A 21,727-nucleotide genomic window follows, 5' to 3' on the forward strand; every position below is an offset into this window, starting at 1 on the left:
CTTTGTTTTTTTTTGTTTTTTTTGGGTTAAATTAGTCATCCTTTGTTGTTTCGAGGAAAATAATAATAATAATATTCATTGGTATTACTTATTAGCAATCTAGAAGGTAGTCGTTATCTGGCAAAGTCAAAAATAAAGAATAAAAAAAAATTGAAACACATGATAGATGAGGTTAGTTTTCTTGTTTGAATTTTTTTGTTTTTTTTTGTTTGTATACTATGATAAAATCAAAATGCTAATGTGTGGTTTTAAACCATTTTAGTTTTTGGTCAAAACTTCGGGATGGTTGACATTCCACAATCAATGTCTTTCTTTGGCAACAAATTTTAGCATTTAGGTTTTTTTTTTTTCTTAATTTTAATTTTTGTCACATCTTTAATTTAAAAGCTATTAAATTTTTTTTTATCATATTTAACTAAAAAGCTATAGAAAATTATTAGATAACCAAATAGACATAATTATTTTGTAGAGAGCTAGTTATCATCAGGCCAAGACATTAATTAAATTTTGACGTAAGCGGAAGGTTGAACTCAAATCTCTTATTTAACTATTAAATATTGTATTAATTATACTAACTGAAACCCATGGACATAAATTTCTATTAGGTACATCAAGGAAATTTAAGGTTTTATTTGTCATTCATAAATGATTCTTCTAGAAAAAATATACAAAATTTAAGTCAATAACCTTTGGCCCAAAAAATGGTACTTCCAAGTTCCGTCCTTATTAACTTGAAGTATGGGGTATTGCTTTGACAAAAGAGTTTTGAATTTTCAATCAACTTCCGCACCATGCAAATCGTGTTACTTGTTGTAAGATGGTTTCTTTTACGGATCTATGCCTTTTTTTTTTTTTTTTCTTTTTTCTTTTTTATGGATTACGGATCTATGCCTAGTGTCATAAGAACAAATGATATTAATTACTTCTATTACTAATATTTATCATCACTAATTATTGTTTAGAAAAGAATACTTTTAAGAAAAGTGAAAATAATGAAAGTTTCCCAGGAAGCAAATGATATAACTATAAGTGTAAGTGCACATTGCACTGACCCAAGAACAGATGCTGCAGCCTTAAACAATAAGAATTTGTAGAGTGCCAAACCTGGGTTAGAAGTTTGTGAGGATTAAATGACAAACTAAAGATTGCAAGTAATTGAAAACAACAAGGATTATTGTAACTGCCTCTCTGGACGTAAGCCGAGCTGTTCTTATATTATATCTTTCTCTTTTTCTTTTGTTTTCTTTTTAGGTTACAAAAAGTCCATCTTTATTTCTGTTCTAGGTCCTTCCTTAAATACTCTTCTTCTTAATACTTTATACACGTGTTGCCCCAACTCCTCCCTTAGCATAGATATTTCTTTTTTTAGTGCCTTTGAACAGTAACTAGAAGTTTCCCTTCCACTGTTCAAGTGTCACCTCCCCATTAATGCGGCTGGTAGAAAGGCAGGTCTTTAATGTGGAGGTAGCAGCCTTTACCTTTGACACTTTCCCAACATCGGCGCTTCTAGGACATTCAAGGGTTCACCCCCTTTAACCACTGGTCTTGACCGTGTCATTCCCTAACCTGTACCATGAAGTCCCGGGTTCTCTAGTGTCAGTCCGAGGGGAAAAACATCCTCGGCTGGATCCTCGGATCCTCGGCGTATGGGCCGACCTAAAGTACCAACAAGCCCTAAACCCAAGAGCAGGTCGACCTTCCTTAGCAAGGCCCAACGGCCCCTATCCCTATTAAGATCTTTTTACTCCCCACAATAAGTATACTATCATACGAATAGTTGTGATGACAATTAATGAGGAATCTAATATTGATAAAATTATAAATGTTGGAAAAAAAGACATGTTCCATTATTAGAATGAATTATACATACAACTCAAAATGTGTTGAATGAATGTCCCAATTATTAATTACTAAGGCCTCTCTCACCGTGAGGACAATCACATGTTTCACCATTATTTGGTAGTAAATGATTAAGAGAAATATTATAACCATAATACATTTTTACAAATACTTCTATCATAAATCTTATGTGATAAATTGTTTTTAATCGTTGCTATTAGGTAAAAAATAATTTTTAATGATAAATTAAAATTAAAATTAATAATGACTATTTATAATTTATTGTAAAAATGTTGTAAAGGTAAAGATATTTGAGTTTACATTTTGCAGAATACTACTGTGACTTGTTGGATTTGGACGAGGATGATTAATGATTATATTGTCTTGTCTTGTCTGATCCAAAACAAAAAAAGCAAAAAAGGAACGTTAATCAGATATTTTGATGTGAAGCTAAACCCAGCCCGAGTCACTCTTATGGCCAATATCATGTGACAAAGCCCATCCAAAGATTGGGCCCAAAAAAAAGTATTAGTGTATTTTCCTACTTTTCCCATTGTCTGTCAAATAGAGACGTATAATAGAGCTTTTTGCCGACTCTTGTCGGTTTTGTTTTTTTGTTTTTTTTTTTTGCTTCTTATTAAGTTAAAAGATGCAAATTTATTTTTTATTTTTTGATAAACAAAGATGCAAATTTATTAGCCCAAAACTTAAGCCAGTTGGACTGGGTTTCGTACTGATTTGGGGGCCATGAACATGGAGGACATGTGGAGAGAGTTTCATTTTTGTCATTATGCATGACTTGACTTCTGTTTCAATATCAACACTAAAGGCCCAATATTCTGCTGAAACCATACTTGATTGACGTTTGACGTATTAGCCTTATCAAGGAATGTAATCTTTTAGATATGTAATATGTTGGCTTTCAAATAAGATTCCTAGTCATGTACGTGTTAATAGAGTAGGGTGATTTAAAAATAAATGAATAAAAGTTTTAGGGGGTTATTGCTCAATTTTATAGTGTAGGGGTGAATTGTACCGACAAAGTTATGTTACAAATTTCAACTATAACCAACAATAAAAAGATGATATATGTAATGTATATAACTTATAAAATCACACTTAAATGATTGTTTATAGTGGATTTCAATTGGATCAATCGGTAAACTCTCTAATAATCAAATAAAACAAAGTAAAATTTTATTGTATCTATAAACAAAAACCGCTCAACTATTGCATCTCAAGTAAGGAACTTTCGAAATCCGAAGCCAAAATATATATATTTTAAAGCCAGCCATGCATCTACAATGTGCAAATTCTGAAGCAAAATTATATTATGTTTGCAAAACCAAAAATAAAACCTAGTAGCTTTCGAAGGTTTTCATCATTTAATCAGACAGATTGGCACTCAGCTGGGCCAGCTCATTTCGAATAGAATAGAAGCAAACGACAATAAAAATAGACTCATGAAAGTTCATGAAATGAGGGTTGACTCTTTCATTTTTTTTAAAATAAATAAATTATGAGGAAAATGCCTCCTCAATATTGATCATATAGCCCTCTAGCTACTAGGATGAAAATGACTAATAATTTGGGGTCCCCTACGCCTAAGGCCACCATGAAATTATAATGATTAAAACGAAACTTTTGTCTTTTGAGAACAAATGAAAACAAATCTTGCTTTCAATAATTGTAATCTTTGGGGGGAAAAAAGTTATGTAATTTCTTTCAATAAAGGTTAGCGAATAATTTTGCCATTTGGATTGATTTATCATGAAGCAATTACAATTAGAACGAGTTCTTTTCATTCTTTTTATTTTTATTTTTTATTTTTTTGGCTGAGTTGACTACATTTTAGATTGAGTTTTTATTGTGGGTTCCAATTAATTCAAATGGTAAAGTCTCTGATGAATAAGAAATCTAGGGTTCAGTCCCCGCCTACACTAAAAACTGATTGATGTCTTGGTCTGATGATAAAAGCTATCATATCATCAGGAGCGGACGCCGTAGGTTAAAACTCTCTAAAAAAAATTGAGTTTTTATTTATTTATTTCTTTTTAATTTGATAATTACAATAATGGTAAAGGAATGATTTGCTTCTTTTTTTTGAAAAAAAAAATTAGCAAATTATATGTCATTAAATACGAAACTCTTAAACTATATATTAATTATTTGCTCTGCTTTTAGATTTAGTAAATAATAGATGTAGAATGAATATATGAATTAAACTCATAAATATGCACATTTCAAAAAAAAAAAAAACCTCATACATATGCAAAACCAGTGGCGCGCGTCCAACTCTAACGGCGCAACGGGCGTTACAGGAAGGTTATAGAGTTAAAGCCTACGATTAATTTACGCTAGCTTCATCATATTTGATCAAATAAAATAAAAGGATAGGTTATAAACAAAGCATGCTAGCTAGCTGTCATATTGTATTATTTTCAACTCGATTACTTTGTAATTAATGAATGTTGAAACTTGAAAGGGACACTCGGGTGATATTATTACCCTTTTTTTAAAATATATTATTACCTTTTGATAGTTTTGCATTAGTAGATTTATTTGTTTTAGAAAATTTGGGTGAGAGTCAAACGGAGCCAATACCTTCTTCCACCGTCTGCAAAAAGAGAAGAGTAATACTACGATCACAAACCATTTTATAATATTTTTATAAATTGTTGATGTGACCAATTTTTTATTGGTTTTCATCTAACCTCACTATTAATATTACATTTTTATTTATTAATAATCATTAATCACATCAAAATTTGTAAAATTTTTTGTAAAATAGTTTATATTTCTAATATTATTCAAAAGGGAAAGAGAGATTTTGGTGGAGAAAGCACGCTCAGATGATCAAGTCAAAATTATAACTTCAACACGCAATAATTAAGTAATCAATTCTTCTTTAGGTTTCTAGAGTTTTTTTTGTGTACCTTTCCTTGATTTGTCTGATTTCCTTTTATAGGGGCTGGATCATATAGGCTGCTGTTATTATGTCATCAATTAACCAGGCTTTATTGCCTTTTGTAACGTATCAATTGTTTTGGCTAACATCTTTAATGATCAGCAGTTACAAAACCTGTAACGTTCTTCCATTTCTAATGTACGTACATTAGTTTTAATGCTCATTTATCACTGTTTGGACGATATATTTTCTGGTTTATCATTTTGCATTAGTACATATATAATAAATAAGAATTCAAACAATGAGGCATATTATAGAGCCCATAGGTATATATATAAAGTATAAACACAATTATGCTAGAAAGCGGCATCACTCAGCTTAACGTGGATTTTAGCAAGATAAGTATTGTAACAGATTAACACGAATAAATTCACATTATAGAAACGTAAACGCTATGTCATATACGAAAAAACAAAAAAAAGGGTTTAATAAACAATGTGCACATGTTGGTGTATGATATTTTTTTAATAGCTAGATGACACCTAGTCGTAGATTATGACAGGTTTTTTTAGAAATAATTTAATAAATATAATTATTAAGAATTTGAACCTTTGATATCTCAATTAGAAACATTAAGAAATTGAGTAATTTTGAGGTACTATCGAGCACGAAGAATGATATTATCTCCTCTTACATTCATGATGAGATTCACACATTAAATTCATAGTAGGGTTCACCATGAATGTGAGGGAATGAAATACCATTTATCCATACTCCAAAAGTACTTAAGAATTTTCCAATAAAATGTGTCTTGAATTTCACATAGACCATGACATAATCTTTGATATCTCATTTAAAAACATCAAGAAATGTGTCTTGAACTACAAGATTCTTCACATAGACCATGAGAGAGAGAGAGAGAGCATGTCACGTACTGATATAATTGCATAGTAAAGAAATTTACAAAGTAATGATGAAAATGTGTCATATTTTAAATTAAAAGAAATGTAATAATACACGTATATATAAGAACCACATGACCCCTCAATAGGCAGCACAAAATTGGCCTTATTTGAGTGCTGGGAGGATGACATGAAGATAAATTAACACACACACACACAGAGATGGAAGAAGATAAAGGTACAGTTTGTGTAACAGGAGGAACGGGATATGTAGCATCGTGGCTGATCATGAGGCTTCTTCAGCATGGTTATTCCGTCCGAGCCACAGTTAGATCCGACCCAGCAAGTAAGATTCTTTTCTCTTATACCTAATGAACTTTGCTTTCTGTGATATATATATATGGGGTTTCCCTCTTGAGTTCAAGGTGATACACAGAAAATTGATGAACACCTTGAGCATCAAGATATTATACTTGGAAGAATGGTTTTTACTTTTTACATGTCGATGATGATTATTATAAAAGGTAAATAAAAATAAAATAAAAAACAGAAGAGGAACATGGTCGATCTCACTTGATTTCAGGATATATAAAGTATATAAGAGTCAAATGTTTATTGCCTTCCTTAATAAGTATCGTACTGTATATGCATGCGATAGAGTTAGTTCAACTGTATCAAGTTCTAGGTTTTTGTGAATTAGTCTTTTTAAATAGAAGACAATTATCAATGAATTAATATTTGGTGACTTTTATTAAGAGGAAAATCATGTTGTAGAGTCAATAACTCAGCCAACAGTCTAGTATCTGAAAGCCGAAATCAGTCGGCTATGGTGGATCGGAGTTAAGATTTTCCTGGAGAAATTAATTCTTCTTTTATATATTGATTTGGAATTTGTAACAAAAAAATACACATATATATGAGCATGTTTAGTCATTGTGACTTCTGGGAAATAGGAATAAGTATTATAGGAATTACAAGAAAATATAACTAAATAATTATGTATATGTTTGATGATACATGACAGATGAATAAAATTTTGAATATTTATTTTACAATTTGGTATAATATGATGTGATGATAAAATGGAATCATATAATTTCAATTAAGTTTCTAAAATACCCTTAAATAATTATATTGATAATTATTTTTATTATTTTTTGTTCAAAAAAAAAACTATCTACCTCAATTTTTAAAAATAAAAATATAAAAATCAAACAACACCACCCCTAAATATTAATTTCTAAGAAATGAAAATTCACTTGTTTTAATAAAATGTTGATAAGTAAAAAAAAAAAAGCTTGATATATATTTTAAATATATATATATATATATGTGCTTCATAAAAATGGTAATACATACTTTAAATTCAAATTAATATGTAAAAAATGAGTTTATAATTTGTTTGTTTGTTTTATTATATTTAATAACATAATATAAATTGATTGGACTTATATTTGTCCTCATTTAAATTTTTTATTTATTTCTTCCATGTAATGAAAATGTAACCAAACAATTAAATGAAAATTACAAAGAAAAAAATCATTCCATTCTTGCGTACTAAACATACCCTAAGTTTAATGTATTTTTATATGTACTCTGCATTCGGTTTATTGTAACACACAAATTTAGAAGAGTATAAAAGTATAGGGACTTTCCGTTGTGGACAATGGCTATTAAGTCAAATTAAAATACATTAATTTTCTTACTTCCGCTTTCTCTCTTGACATCATTCTTATGTTCTTTTCTAATTTAACAAAAAACTAAATACACTATGCTCTAATATGTTAAGAGTATCTGAAAGCTCGGATTTGTGCTAAAACACAAGAGCTCGTTCAGACCTCCAATTAAAAATTACGGCTAGATTGCTTTTACTCTAACTTATCTAAGCACAGAACAAGAGTAAATGAAACGTAATCACTAGATCTACTCTCTAAGGTATATGCAAGCAAACACCAATAAAAATAAAACTTAAAGAGAAAGGGAAGAGAGATGCAAATACAAGATAACACCAAGACTTGTTATCGAAGAAGAAACCGAAGAACCTGGCAAAAAATCTCTTTACGACCCTCAAAGTAGAAATTGATCCACTAGTAAATAAGTTGGAGTATACGAATAACAAAAGACCCTCCAAGCCTAATCTACCCAATGTTTATAAGTCCTCCAAGCTCCTACTACCAACAAACTTTTCGAAGTCTTGTCTTCACTAGCATTCTGAATCCGCCAAGCCTCACCGGCTTCTCTTGGCAAATCTCCAAAACTCCAAACACTCTCTACACTCAAATCTGAAGTGGGTTGCGTTTGGGTACAAATCTCCTCTCAAGATATAACAATGGGAGAGGGAAGGAAAAGAGGCAATGATTTCTCACTAAAAGTAAGTAGCTCTCTCTCTAAAAGTAAGTAGTTCTCTCTCTAAAAGATGAGTGTGTTGTGTTGTGTTGTAGAAAATCTATCTAGGGGTTTTTTTTTTTCTTTGAATAGTCTCTTTTACTTTTGTGGGTAATGAGAATATATATAGTATGAGTGAATGGTAAGAAAGTTACACTTAAAAACCTCTAGACAGAATGTTTCGAGGGTACCTCACGAGATGGCCTGTCTCGCGAAGTACTCGCGAAATGAAGCCTGACACTTGACTCTTCAACTTCCAGCATGTGCTTCTCACGTGACCTTTTCGCGGATTACTCTTCTCGCGAACTTCTTGCAAGTAGTCGCGAAACTGCACTAATCTTCATTTCATTCTCGATTCTTCACCAACTTAAAACTAAACCTAATACAATAAAATCCCACAAAATAAAAAAAATAAAAATTAATACAATTACAACACTTTTTGTCATAGAATAAAACCAATATAAAACATAGTTATTGTGGGAGTCACTTTTTCGAACAGCACCCAGGCCCAAGTTTAGACGAGGATCCCGGACTCCCTGATTATAGTTTGAGGGGATTGGGCTTGGTCTACCGTAGCTAAGTGGGCTACTTAAAGACCAAATGATGCACAGGGCGAGACTCCTACAATTCACTTACACTTGCATTCGAGAATATATGTATTGATTAACGAGAAAATCAACAGGGTAGACAAAATATAATAAAGGAAATAATGAAGTATTTGCTCAGGATCCTTAAATCTGTGGGAAATGTTTCATTAATTTTCTTAGTTATAGATCATAACGAGCTCACCAAGAATCAATGCAAGGTTCAAATAAGCTCAAAAATTACAGATTTAAATGACTCTTTTAGGTCTCCAAGACTTGCAAAGTTTGAATCATTTTGAATCCAAGCATGTGCTATAGTGGTTGTTCCTGGGATACTAGGAGGTATTCCCCTGTTTTCTTTGAGTTTTACAGAGCTTGTTACTGATTCTATTTGTTCTCTTGCTTGCCTAAATATATAATCCCTCTCAACGTTGGTTGCTCTCCCCCTTTTATAGTGTCACATTAGGGTTTTGAGGTACCATTGATTCTTCCCCTTTGGCCCCCTGGGTACAAGAGCCCCTCTGTTCATCTCAGCGACTACTCCCTTTTCTTATTTTTTCATAGCTTCTTTCTTTTGATGTTTCTTTCTTTGAAAGTGCCTCGCTGACTTTCTACTCTGAGACCATTTTGCCTTCCAAATCCCTTTTTTGTCTGTCTTCTCTTTTCAGGCTCAACCCCTTTTAGACGCCCATTCCTTTTGTCATTTTTCCCAGTAAGTGAAGTCTTCTTCTGGGAAAACCTTTGGTTTTCCCATCCATTTCCTTTTGTGGGTTTCTTTTTTTCTAGATTCCCAAGACACCGACTCCCTACTTCTAAGCCGTTGTTGTACAAATCTTCAGGTCTTGCACTGTATTACTGGTTGCTTCGAGAAGAAGGCCCATCTGTTTCTTGTTTCTTGGGGTCTTCTGAGTTGTCTTAATCCTTCTTTAGCCGTGCTGTACATCCAGAGATCTCAGGCAATCCCCAATGTCCTCAGGTCTTGGTGGGCTGAATTCTTTTCCTTCCCTTCTCCGTTTTTTTTTTTTTTCTATGGACTCCTTACCCTCTTTTTGGGCCTCAGGTCCATCGTCCTCCCTTTCTTTGTGGCTTCAATCTTTCTCTTCCTTTCCAATTCTTTTATTTCCCACAGATTTGGCCCAATGTACCATTTCCTTGGGCCTTTTATCATTTTTCCTATATATATATATTTGAGACCTCAACAGTTATAAATCACAATTTTACAATATCCAATCCAAATGTTTTAGCTAGTCAACCATCTTAATAACAATTCAACTTAACAATTCTAACAATTTAATAAGAATATCCAATCCAAATGTTGTCATATTATTTTCCAGTAATAAGAACCAATTGCAACATAATTATAAACACAAGCTATACATAAATTGACAAGTGGTGCCCCAAACTTGACGAGTAGTGCTTTATTGAACCTACAGCCACTAGTGATTCATCGAAATTGTTTCATACAAGAATGAAAGATGTATATTGTACATGATGGAAAATATAAAATAAATAAAAAATGGAATATACAATCTCTTTGGTTCCATGCTATTTATTAACTATTTTGGCTTGATTCAGAAAAACTTGTTTATATTTGTTTATATAACAAATAAGTCAAACTTAAACTTAAATTTAGATTTGACCATTAAATGAAATAAGTTCAAATATAATAATACGTTCAAAAACAAAGTTGTGAGTATGAGTTTTAATTTGCAGACATATATAATTTTATAAGTTTAAATGTGTAACATATAAATTATACTTACATAGATGTGAGATTGAATCATCTAAATTTTAAGACAAGTTCATAAGATGTCAACTTATTAATTTATAATTCACTAATTAATATAAATGTTCTATTTCTTAGCAAAGATTATGTATGATTTCTTACCCAACAAGGTCTGTAAATTTAACATTTATAAAATAATAAATGAAAATGATTATATCTTGTTAACTCTAATAATATAATTTCAATTATAAATTAGTTATTAATTATTAAAATAAATTGTGCATGGGTAGAAAGTTTTAGTCATGATATTTACTACATGTGGACAAGGAAGTATTTCTTCAGGTAGCTCATGAGTAAACTTAAACATGTTCGATAAGAAAATAAACTAAATTTTGACCACCTAAATATGTTATCTAGCACTTGGTAATGACTTTTAAAACTATGATCAGATTGCAAGAAAGACATTAGCTACCTCACAAATTTACCAGAAGCCTCAAAAAAGCTCCAATTTTTCCATGCTGATCTCAACAATCCAGACAGTTTCAACACAGCCATCGGAGGATGCATTGGAGTCTTTCATCTTGCCCATCCCATGGATGTTCATGGCAAAGAGCCGGAGGAAGCTGTGACCAAACGGGCTGTGGAAGGAACGCTAGGAATCTTGAGGGCGTGCCTGAATTCGAAGAGATCAGTGAAAAGAGTGATATACATCTCCAGTGCAGCCACAATATTGTACAACAACAAAGGTCTAAGTGTGACAGATGAAAGTACATGGAGTGACCTTGATATTTGTAGAAGTAGCAAGCTTGTAAATCCTTCTTACCTGCTTTCCAAGACCATAACCGAGAGGACAGCACTAGAGTTTGCGGCAAAAAATGGATTGGATCTTATAACATTGGTTCTTCCCCTAGTTGTTGGATCCTTCATATGTCCTACTACTCCCTCCTCAGTGTCTTTGGCACTTGCTATGATCTTGGGTTTGTTTCATTTCTCATTTCATACATTCTTTCAATTTCACCTTAGTTCTTTGAGATGTTAGAGCCATAGGAGATTAACTTCTTCTTTTTTCTTTTTTTTTTCCCCCATAATATAAAGAAGTAGTACCTTAGTTTTTGACCAGACTATTTCACGAGGAGAACGATAACTAATTAAAGAGCATTTGAATGCAGGTGAAGAGGTCCATTATGAATATCTTATGCACTCATATATGGTGCACATAGATGATGTAGCTAGTGCACAAATCTACCTTCTTGAATATCCTAATGCACAAGGGAGATATATTTGTTCCTCGGCCGAAATGACTATGCATCAGATGTATGAATTTCTTTTGGCAAGATACCCGGAATTTCAATTACCAAATATGGAAGAGTGAGTATTTCTCTTATTTATTTGCTTCATAATTTCAGTTTCCACATTGACTCAAAACACAATTTCCATATGATAGTACTCTTTTTAGCTTCTTACTTCTCTCTCTCTTGACAGCCACTTTAAAAACTCTACAAGTTATGGACATTCAAGTCTCTCATCGATGAAGCTCTTAAGTACTGGGTTCAAGTTTAAGTATGGCGTCCAAGAAATGTTTGATGGAGCTATCCGGCGCTGCAAAGAAAAGGGTTTTCTTTAATCCATGCATCTTTGGCAAAAAGTTCTCGAGAAAACCATGATAATTACAGTAAAAGGACAAATGGTAACAAGACTATCGAATGATTGCATGTTCACAATTGCTTGCCATTTAATCTAGTGTAAATTAAGCTTTTAGTTGACTTTTAATAATTTTTTTTAGGATCAATCAAAATTAATTAAATTTAATTCCATGCATGTATCATGTATGACTATTGTAAGGCCATTCTTTGTCTAATGGAAATCATATATAAATATATATATTTGTATCATGTTGGTCTAAACCTTGATTTTAACTTAGAAAATACCATTATGGCATCACGTTCCTAGTGTATTGTGGATTTTAGCTTCGGATCACTTACAGAATTTTTTAAACATGTTGAATGGTCATTTGGCCCCTGGGACCAATTTGCTCAAAAGAAAGAGAATATATTGCAAAATAAGGTGGAGCTTACAAAAGTGAGAGAACACTGCTAAGAAAAGATCGCACATTTTGTGATTGCGGAGTATTTTATCATCAATCAAAAACAAGTTGTGGAATAATGTTTTCTGTGACACGGAAGTCTGGAACTATTTACGGTGTAATTCAAGGTAAATTCTAACCACAAATTAATGTGTAATTTATGGTGAATTTTAATGGCAAAGGGTATAATTCATGGTGAATTTCAATCATACATGTGGAATTCAAGATGACTTTCAACCGCAAAGGTGTAATTTGAGGGTGAATTTTAATCACACGAGAAATTTTGGGTGAATTTTTACAACAAGAGTGTAATTGGAGGTGAATTTTAACCATAAAGATGTAATTTGAGATGAACTTTAGTCACACAGGTGTGATTCATGATGAATATTATTAACCACAAGTAGTGTAATTATGAGAGAATAATTTTAACAATAAATGTGTAAGTCAGATGAATTTTAATCATAAAAAGTGTAATTTAGGATGAATTTAATCACCAATATATAATCCAGGATGAATTATAACCAAAAAAGTGTAATTTGGGCTGAATTGCAAAAAATGTAATTTGGAGTATATTTTTATCGCAAATGGTGGAATTTGGGATAAATTTTAATCACAAAATTGTGTAATTTGGGGTGAATTTTAACCACAACAAGTGTAATTTGTAATTTAGTATGAATTGGGCTTGAGAGAAATTAATAGAAGTTGTACTTTCATTTAAAATTGAGGTTACGTTCGTTATTTTAAGGAAGAGGGGGAGGAGAGGAGGGGGGGGGGGGGACGTATTATAGACTACCAGCCGTGGAATATAAATAAAATTTTGGTTCCTCTTTTTTCAAAGGGCTTGGTTAATGGGTATTCTTAGAGTATTTGTTAACAGACAATTATACCACTTTTATGGAAAATATAGAATATCGTTAAAAAATAAATTTTTTACTATTAAAAAATTTAAAAAATATTTCATAAACCAATGTACTTAGTTATTGATTAACTTTTCATTTTTTTCTAACAGGTTCTAGGAAAGAATTGTGATATAGTCTACGAAATTTTTCAAAGCACTATTTTGTTCCCTTTTTATTTTCAATTATTACTAAATGAAATTGTTTTTGGCTTTTAGATAAAAGTTCAATTATTACTAAATGAAATTGTTTTTGGCTTTTAGATAAAAGAGAAATCAAAATGACGTTTTTCAAGGGGGGATATTGAAACGGAGAAAGAATTGTAATATAGTCATATATAAGTAGTTTGTTAGGATTTTAATGTCCCATATAAATTAAATGTAAGTTTAACTATGGGTTTATAAGCTCTTGAGCTTCCTCCTTTTACAAGCCAACCATCTGAATTTCAAATATCAGTTTTACCTATAAGTTTTCTAAGAGTTCTACTTATGACTCCTTAAGAGCGTTAGCATTCCAGTTTATCAGTTCTACCTATTTTATCTATTTTTTTTACCACGCACATGCCCAGCAAGGTAGACAAAACCACCACACACCCCAGCAAGGCAGCAACCACCATCACCCCACCATTACACACACCCCACCAAGGCAGAAACCACCAACAAAACAGGAAAAAAAAAAAAACAGCACCCAAATACCAATCATTAAGCACAACCACCACCCAAACACCAAACCACCACCAATCTGACCAACCAAACAACAAAACCACTAATCCGGCCACCCAATCACCATACCAAAACCGATTCGGCCACCTAAAAACCAACCCACAGCCCATCCCACACCCACCAAGATCCACCAAAACCCACAGCCATCCGACCCACAATCCCCATACCGCCACCATCGCATCGCCCATGACCACCAGAAACCCACAGATCTCGTCTCCACCACAGCCCCATTTGACCCACAACCCACAACCCACGTCTCCACCACATCCCCACTTGACCCACAACTAAGAAAAAATACCTCCAAATCGAGAGAGAAAGATGAAAAAAAGAAAAGAGAAGAGAGAAGAATACTTGGAGAAGAAAAGACAGGGATCAGAGACAAAAAGTGAGAGTTATTGAAAAAGAAAAGAAGAAGAGAGAGAGGAGAGAGATAGTCAGAGATTGAGAAGAAAGAGAGGAGAGAGATAGTGAGGTTGTATATATCCATACTTAGAGAGATAGTGAGGTTGTATATATCCATGCTTAGCCTCAGCGTGGATAGAACTTATAGCTAAAAAGTGAAAATATTATAATAAAATAATTTTTAAGTGTGTAAATAGTACCGTAAAACTTATTTTTAATAAAAAGTTTGCTAAAAAATAAAGTTTGTGGGTCCTATAAACAGGGCACGGGTACATTATTTACGGAAAAAAAGTCAACAACTGCAGCTAAAAAAAAAATTTAAAAAAAAATGCAGCTGTGAATAAGTTGGATTCAAACCATCACTTATTGGAGTAGGTTGCAAAACTTTTTTAAGTTTTAGTGTGTATAATAGCAACTGGAGGTGTTTTTAAACCCAACGCTAATGCTCTAACATAGTTTGTAAACATACAATACAAATTTTGTTCCTATAACTATTGTTCGATGTGATAGATAATGGATCCCATTATTTTGTTTCTTTTTCTCATGATAAATGTATGACCTACCTAACGCACTGCTTGGAATATTGCTTTCATGTGTGTGAGAGTCATTACCTACTCTAGCACCAGGCTAGTGAGAGTCTCTTCAACTATTTTGAATGTTTGACTACAAGTAAGGTGTGCAGAAATTGTGAAGAATGCTAATAACGTAGGAGACTGAGGAAAGATCTCCTTTTCTTGACTTTTCAACTCCTTGATTTCAATAATTGCACCTTTGTAGAATGGTTTTACGCTACTATAGAAAGGTGAGTTTAGAGTAATTGTGAACAAATTATTTATAAAAAAAAAATTGACACAAGTTTTATAAGAAATAAAAAAACTCTTAAAATATTAATTGTTTTTTTTCTTTCTAAATAATTTACTAAATCCTTAATTTTATTTTCTTTTAGGTATTTAATGCCTTGTTTTCTTGTTTGCTTTGTAAGTTCTACATAGCTTCTTTGATTATATTTATCCAATAAAAATATTGTATCCAATATCCAATAAATGATATAGCTATCATAAGAAGTGTAGTGAGATAGCAAATAATTAAGTGGTATGAAATAAATAGCGAGTGAAATAGTGAAGAGTGGTGTGTGTAGCAAAATGTGTTTAATGAATTAAGCACCAATAAAAATTTTATTTTATTGAGAACTCTTTTGCATATTCTATTTAAGTGTGATAAAATTTATCTCAAATTATTTGAAAAAATACTTTTCTTTTCAGATTTATCTCAAAGTACTTGAAAAAATTACTTCTTTTTTTTATTGTCAAATTTATTTTGGTCATTTTTTAGGTTTAGGGGGTATTTTGGTCAATTTTTAGGTTTTGGAGTTGTTTTGTTCATTTTTAGGTTTCAGAGGTATTTCATTCATTTTTTAGGTTTAGGTGGTATTTTGGTTTCGGGGTATTTTGGCATTTTTTTAGGTTTATGGGGTATTTTAGTAATTTTTAGGTTTTAGGGGTATTTTGGTCATTTTTTAGGTTTAAGGGGTATTTTGGTGATTTTTAGGTTTCGGGGGTGTTTTGGTTATTTTATTAGGTCTAGGGTGTATTTTGGTCAATTTTTAGGTTTTGGGGGTATTTTTGTCATTTTTTTTAGGTTTAGGGGTAATTTGGTCAATTTTTAGGTTTTGAGGATATTTTGGTCATTTTTTAGATTTTTGGGGTATTTTGGTAATTTTTAGGTTTAGGGATATTTTGGTCATTTTTTAGGTTTAAGGGTATTTTGGTCAATTTTTAGGTTTTTTGGGTATTTCGGTCATTTTTCAGATTTCGAAGGTATTTTGGTCTTTTTTTAAAGGTTTTTGGGGTAGTTTGGTCATTTTTAGATTTAGGGGGTATTTTGGTCAATTTTTAGATTTTGGAAGTTTTTTGGTTATTTTTTGGTTTAGGAATATTTTGGTCAATTCTTAGGTTTTGAGGGTATTTTGGTCCTTTTATTTAGGTTTTAGGGGTATTTTGGTCAATTTTAGTAGTTTTGGGTATTTAGAGTTTGGTGATTTGTAGAAATGATATTTGTATCACAATTAGGTCTAATTGGGTTAATACACATTTAACCTAATTAATAATTGAGTGGGTTTGGGTCTCATTCAAGTGGGTGGAAAAATGGGTTTCAGTTAATTTTGCCACCTTTGGTTCATATTATATCATGAAAAAAAATTAGAAAATAACACCAACCTCCAAACAATATCATTAATTAGCAATGTTTTCAAACTATTTACTAAACTAGTATCTCAAGTTTAAGAGACTCAATTTTGCCCCTAAAACTCGAGCTAAGAGACATGATTCCAGTGTTTTGATGTAGATGACGTGATTTTGGAGATTGGTGTTATTTTCCAATTTTTTCCTCATACCACAAAAGTGAAAGTTATCTTAAAAACGTCAAGCCTCCAAGTATTTTTGTGATTCTTCTAGAGAGAGAGAGAGAGAGAGATATGGAGGGACATAAGGGTGCAGTATGTGTCACAGGTGGTACTGGGTACATAGGATCATGGCTGATCATGAGGCTCCTTGATCAAGGTTACCATGTTCGAACCACCGTTAGGTCCGACCCAGGTAAGCCACATCTCTGCCAAGGCTATCTAGCTAGCTCTTGCTCTTTCAATGTCTTCATGGAATATTCATAAGATCAAGATGATCTTGGAGGGTATCTTGTTTAACTTCTGTAATTTTTTTATTAGTCTTTGGTTTTGGAACTTGTCTGTATCTCTTCAGACAAGATCCATGTAAATGACATTTTTAATTTCAGCTACAGGTCAAATATATCATCTTTCTTTCTTTCTTCTTGTTATTATAAGTCGCTGAATAATGAATATAGAAAGAATTTCTGTGTTCTGGTTATTAGTTAAAACAGGTCGTTAGTTGATATTAATTAAAGACTAACATATCAAAACAAATGTATTCACTGAAACTAATAACTATCGGCCTCTTTGATGGCTGTTAGGAATTGTATTCTTTATTTATTTTATGAACAAATTACATTTTGTCCATGTATGGTTTGTCCGAAAAACATTTTGGTATTTGTAGTTTAAAAATTGACACTTAATTTATTCACTTGAGATAAGTTTTGTTTTTCTTTACTTAAGATAAATTTTGTTTGTCTCTAGTTACCCACTTCTGTTAAAAATAGTGATAAATTTATATTTTTACTACTCTCTAATGTCTTTTTTCTTTTAAAACATAAAAAACTAAAAAATTAGGAGAAAAAAAAAAGATATAAAAGCTAGATTTTATAAAAATTAAAAACATTCAACGAAAACAATTAATCATCCAACCAAAATTAAGAACATTCAACCAATCTTGATAACTCCATTTTCTTCTCATCATTAGCACAATAAAAATAATCCAACCTAATGATACATCTTTGCTTTGTGTGTGAAAATGCAAGAAGCAAGATGAGATCTCTTTTAATAGTTCGGCCTAGTTAGAGTAAAGAGAGAGTGAAGAGGCATGTCTTTTTCATTTAATTCTAAGGTTTCCAACCATATGCTCTAATACCCTGGACAGTTTCTCACAATTTACCCTTTTGGTCCCTGACAATAGATGCCCAAGGCGTAAGATGGAAAGTGGCAAGCCCCCACATCTTCCTACTACTTTTTCTGCAATTTTTTTTTTTTTCACTTTTTGCATTTCAACGTCTGGAGAGATTTCAGGTTGAGATGTTTCAGGCAGAAACAAATCCCAGCTCTCATCTTTGGTTTGTAGTCGCAGTTGGTGTGAGAAGCTATTTTGGTCGACATGTGAAGCTACATCCATGTATCGTGTGCACAACTCTGCTCCCATTTGTGCTCTTCGGGAATGCTGATTTTAGAGTATCCCATTCTTCCTTTGTCGAGATGTTGTCCAGAACTACAAGATACTTTGTATCCCACAAGAAATCGTGCACCTCCTGGATCCAGTAATATTGATCTTTTGCATTCGGCTCCACTGTAGTCGACATGATCTGGCTTCGAAAAATATTCTCAGAGTTCATTGTCATTTGCCACTTCATCAGGTAGAGACACCCAGGTTCGGAATTCAAAGTGGTGATGAATAGCTCTATGGTTATGAACTGTCTTCCCCAGAGTTATCAGTTGTCTTACCTATGCCCTTCATATATCCCCACAATGCAAAGAGTAGAGCAATTCTCACCGTGGTTGGTCAGTTGTGAGGTCACTTCATGTGTGTCTTCTTCCGAGCCTACCACCAAGTTTGTCTCTTCCCCTAGCTCAATGCGACATACCTTTACGCATATATATCTCAAGAAGCTCAAGGCGTTATTGAGTTGACCAATTTCTTGAGAAAAATTCTTCCGAAAATTTTAAATTTTATAAAATTTAACTTTTATATCTATTTTCTCTGGATATTTTTAGTTTTTTTTTTTTTTTTGTTATGAGAGGAGACAAATATAAAAGAGTAGTAAAAATACAAGCTTACCCTTATTTTTATTAGAAGTAAATAAAGAAATAGAGCTTACCAAAGGTGGGTAATGTGCCAATTTTTAAACCACATATAAGTAAAGTAATTTTTGAACAAATCACAAATGGGCAAAATGTAATTTTCCCTTATTTTATTGATAATTCGATCACTTAGGCTAAAAAATTTGAACTTAAACATCTTTTTTGGAAATATGAAGAAGTATTGATTAAACTACAAGATTTTTTAAATGATTTGTGTTATTTAAATATAGTTATTCTATTACATTCAAGGGGATAAAAATAAATAATTTTTCTTGAGAAATGCTGGATGACCAACTTTAGCTTAATAGAAATCTCATCTTGACTTTTGAGTTCAGTTTTTGGGTCCAATTTATGTTTAAACACTTCTCACCCAAAAAAAAAGAAAAAAAGAAAAAGAAAAAGAAAAAGAGACTAATAGAATTTCACATATATGACCAGAGCACAAGAAAGACACTGGCTTCCTTACAAGTCTACCAGGAGCATCAGAGAAACTCCAAATCTTCAAAGCAGATCTCAGCGATCCAGAGAGTTTCAATGCACCCATTGAAGGATGTATTGGCGTACTTCATGTTGCCACTCCTGTTGATTTTGAAGACAAAGAACCTGAAGATATAGTAACCAAAAGATCAATCAATGGAGCACTAGGCATCTTAAAGGCATGCTTGAACTCCAAGACTGTGAAGCGAGTTGTGTACACTTCTAGTGCATCAACAGTTTTGTATAGTGGCAATGATGAAGATGAAATGGATGAGAGCTTTTGGAGTGAAGTAGATACCATTAAAGCTATAAAGCCACTTGGAGGTTCCTACGTATATTCCAAGACATTAACAGAAAGGGCAGTAGTTGAATTTGGAGAAAAACATGGATTGGACGTGGTGACAATAATTCCTTCCTTTGTTGTTGGACCCTTCATTTGTCCCAAGTTTCCTAGCTCAGTTCGCACAACATTGGCTATGATTTTGGGTATGTTTTTGTTCACTTGTTTGACATTTATGTTTCAAATAGTTGCATCTGATGTGAATTGTTTTCAATGATATAATTGTCTATTTATTTTAGCGAAATGTGAAATAATGATTTAGGCTAATTAAAATGCATTTTACACCTTTTAAATTAGGGGTTACCTCTAAATCAATTTCTCAACTTTTAAAACTTATAATTTGCACCCTTAATGATGTTAATGTGCTCCTTTTATTATGGCTCATCATATTTTTTCCATTAATCTGCCTAAAAACAACTTTTTTTTTCTTTCTATTTTTCTCTTAAAACAATGTCAATTTTGTATGAGTTGATGATAAGATTCTTTCGGATGTTTATAGAAGGGAATACATAGATATATATTGTTCTAATACTGAAGAGTTAATTGATGGATCAATTTAGAAGCAACCTCAAATTCAAAGGGTATAAATAGTATGTTAGTTCATTATTATATTGCCTGACGTATTGTGAAAGTGATAAATACTAGAATAATTACAACTAAGTAAGTTGAAAGTACTTGACAAAAAATTCGTATCAAACCTATGCATGTTGGTTAGATAATTGCAACATGAAATTTAATTTCAATTGCATGGAAAAAGGTTTATCAAGAAAAAGAAAAATTTTGAAAAGAAAATGCTATAACATTTTACCTTGAAGTTTCTCATACGGTAAATGATGTGATCGGAAAAATAAAATGAATTTTGGTGTTAATTGAAGGCCTTAATTAGTTGTCATGTGGAAATGCAAACAACCAAATCTTTAATTTATATATGAATACATATATATATATATATATATATATTTTCCTCTATAACTTTCTGGAAGAAAACTACTTTTAATTCAAATATCATTGCAGGTGACAATGATCAATATAAATATCTTATGAATACACCTATGGTTCACGTTGATGACGTGGCAAGAGCACATATTTTTCTCCTTGAATGTTCTACTGCGGAAGGAAGGAACATTTGTTCATCAGAGATCATGACACTTGAAAGGATGTCTGAATTTCTTTCTGAAAGATACCCAGAATTTCAAATACCAACATTAGAGTAAGTTTAATTATTCTCTTCCTTTAATCTCAAAGACTTAAGTTAAGAAGAAGAAGTTCCCTTATTATTATTATTATTATTTTTTCTCATTCTTATGTAGTTATTTAAAGGAAATTAGAGGTTATAAAACAGCGGGTCTGTCATCAAAGAAGCTCTTAGATTCTGGCTTCAAGTACAAGTATGGGCTCAATGAAATGTTTGATGAAGCTATTCAATGCTGCAAAGAAAAGGGTTTTCTCTAGTTCATGAATGCTCAATGAATTTTGGATTCTGCCAAATGTATGTGTATAGAAGACGAAGAAGTATATTTTACTATTTTCAATATTTATAAAAGGATTATGTTAATAAATCATTTTAAGAAACTTTTTAATAGTTAAATGAATAAGTGACTAAGTGAAATATATGTAAGGTGTGCCTTTCTCTTACTATGGCATTGATTTATTTTGTCTCTCTCTTTTTTTTCATGCATAAGTTATTTTGCTAATCATTGCTAGCTTCAGTGTTTGTTAAGTGGCTATACACAGATTGGTGGCGTGGAAGATGGCTCATGAGTCATGACCTTATCAAATGCTTATTAAATGTGAGATTATCGAATCCGTGCTGTATTGGATAAGAGCATTCACAACAATGCACCTAAAATAGCTTTTTAGTTATTTTATAGATCTAAAAAAAAAAAAAAAAAAACACCCTACAGCAATGTTGCTAAACATAAAATATTTTACCAACTTGCTACAGTGAACTGTTAGTAGTAGCAACTCACTGTAGCAAGTTGTTAC

General features: G+C 32.1%; 2 protein-coding genes across 2 annotated transcripts; both read left to right on the forward strand.

The window, feature by feature from the left end:
• Nucleotides 1-5,790: 5,790 nt before the first annotated feature.
• LOC142640899 (protein BRI1-5 ENHANCED 1-like) lies at nucleotides 5,791-12,267 on the forward strand. Its single transcript, XM_075815215.1, has 4 exons — nucleotides 5,791-5,995; nucleotides 10,794-11,321; nucleotides 11,514-11,712; nucleotides 11,827-12,267. The coding sequence occupies exons 1-4, from the start codon at nucleotides 5,872-5,874 to the stop codon at nucleotides 11,966-11,968; spliced, it is 993 nt and encodes a 330-aa protein (XP_075671330.1). The 5' UTR covers nucleotides 5,791-5,871; the 3' UTR covers nucleotides 11,969-12,267.
• Nucleotides 12,268-16,920: 4,653 nt separating this feature from the next.
• Nucleotides 16,921-21,333, forward strand: LOC142641533 (vestitone reductase-like). Its single transcript, XM_075815970.1, has 4 exons — nucleotides 16,921-17,041; nucleotides 19,363-19,887; nucleotides 20,756-20,951; nucleotides 21,052-21,333. Exons 1-4 carry the CDS (start codon nucleotides 16,921-16,923, stop codon nucleotides 21,191-21,193), a joined length of 984 nt encoding a protein of 327 aa, XP_075672085.1. The 3' UTR covers nucleotides 21,194-21,333.
• The last annotated feature ends 394 nt before the right edge of the window (nucleotides 21,334-21,727 follow it).

This window comes from Castanea sativa, chromosome 6 (genome assembly GCF_040712315.1).
Source record: "Castanea sativa cultivar Marrone di Chiusa Pesio chromosome 6, ASM4071231v1".
NCBI lineage: Eukaryota > Viridiplantae > Streptophyta > Magnoliopsida > Fagales > Fagaceae > Castanea > Castanea sativa.

Coding starts and splice junctions, on each gene's coding strand:
- LOC142640899 (XM_075815215.1), top strand. CDS start 5,872: ATGGAAGAAGATAAAGGTACAGTTTGTGTAACAGGAGGAACGGGATAT. Junction 5,996..10,793: donor AGTTAGATCCGACCCAGCAA/GTAAGATTCTTT, acceptor AACTATGATCAG/ATTGCAAGAAAGACATTAGC. Junction 11,713..11,826: donor CAATTACCAAATATGGAAGA/GTGAGTATTTCT, acceptor CTCTCTTGACAG/CCACTTTAAAAACTCTACAA.
- LOC142641533 (XM_075815970.1), top strand. CDS start 16,921: ATGGAGGGACATAAGGGTGCAGTATGTGTCACAGGTGGTACTGGGTAC. Junction 17,042..19,362: donor CACCGTTAGGTCCGACCCAG/GTAAGCCACATC, acceptor ATATATGACCAG/AGCACAAGAAAGACACTGGC. Junction 19,888..20,755: donor AACATTGGCTATGATTTTGG/GTATGTTTTTGT, acceptor ATATCATTGCAG/GTGACAATGATCAATATAAA.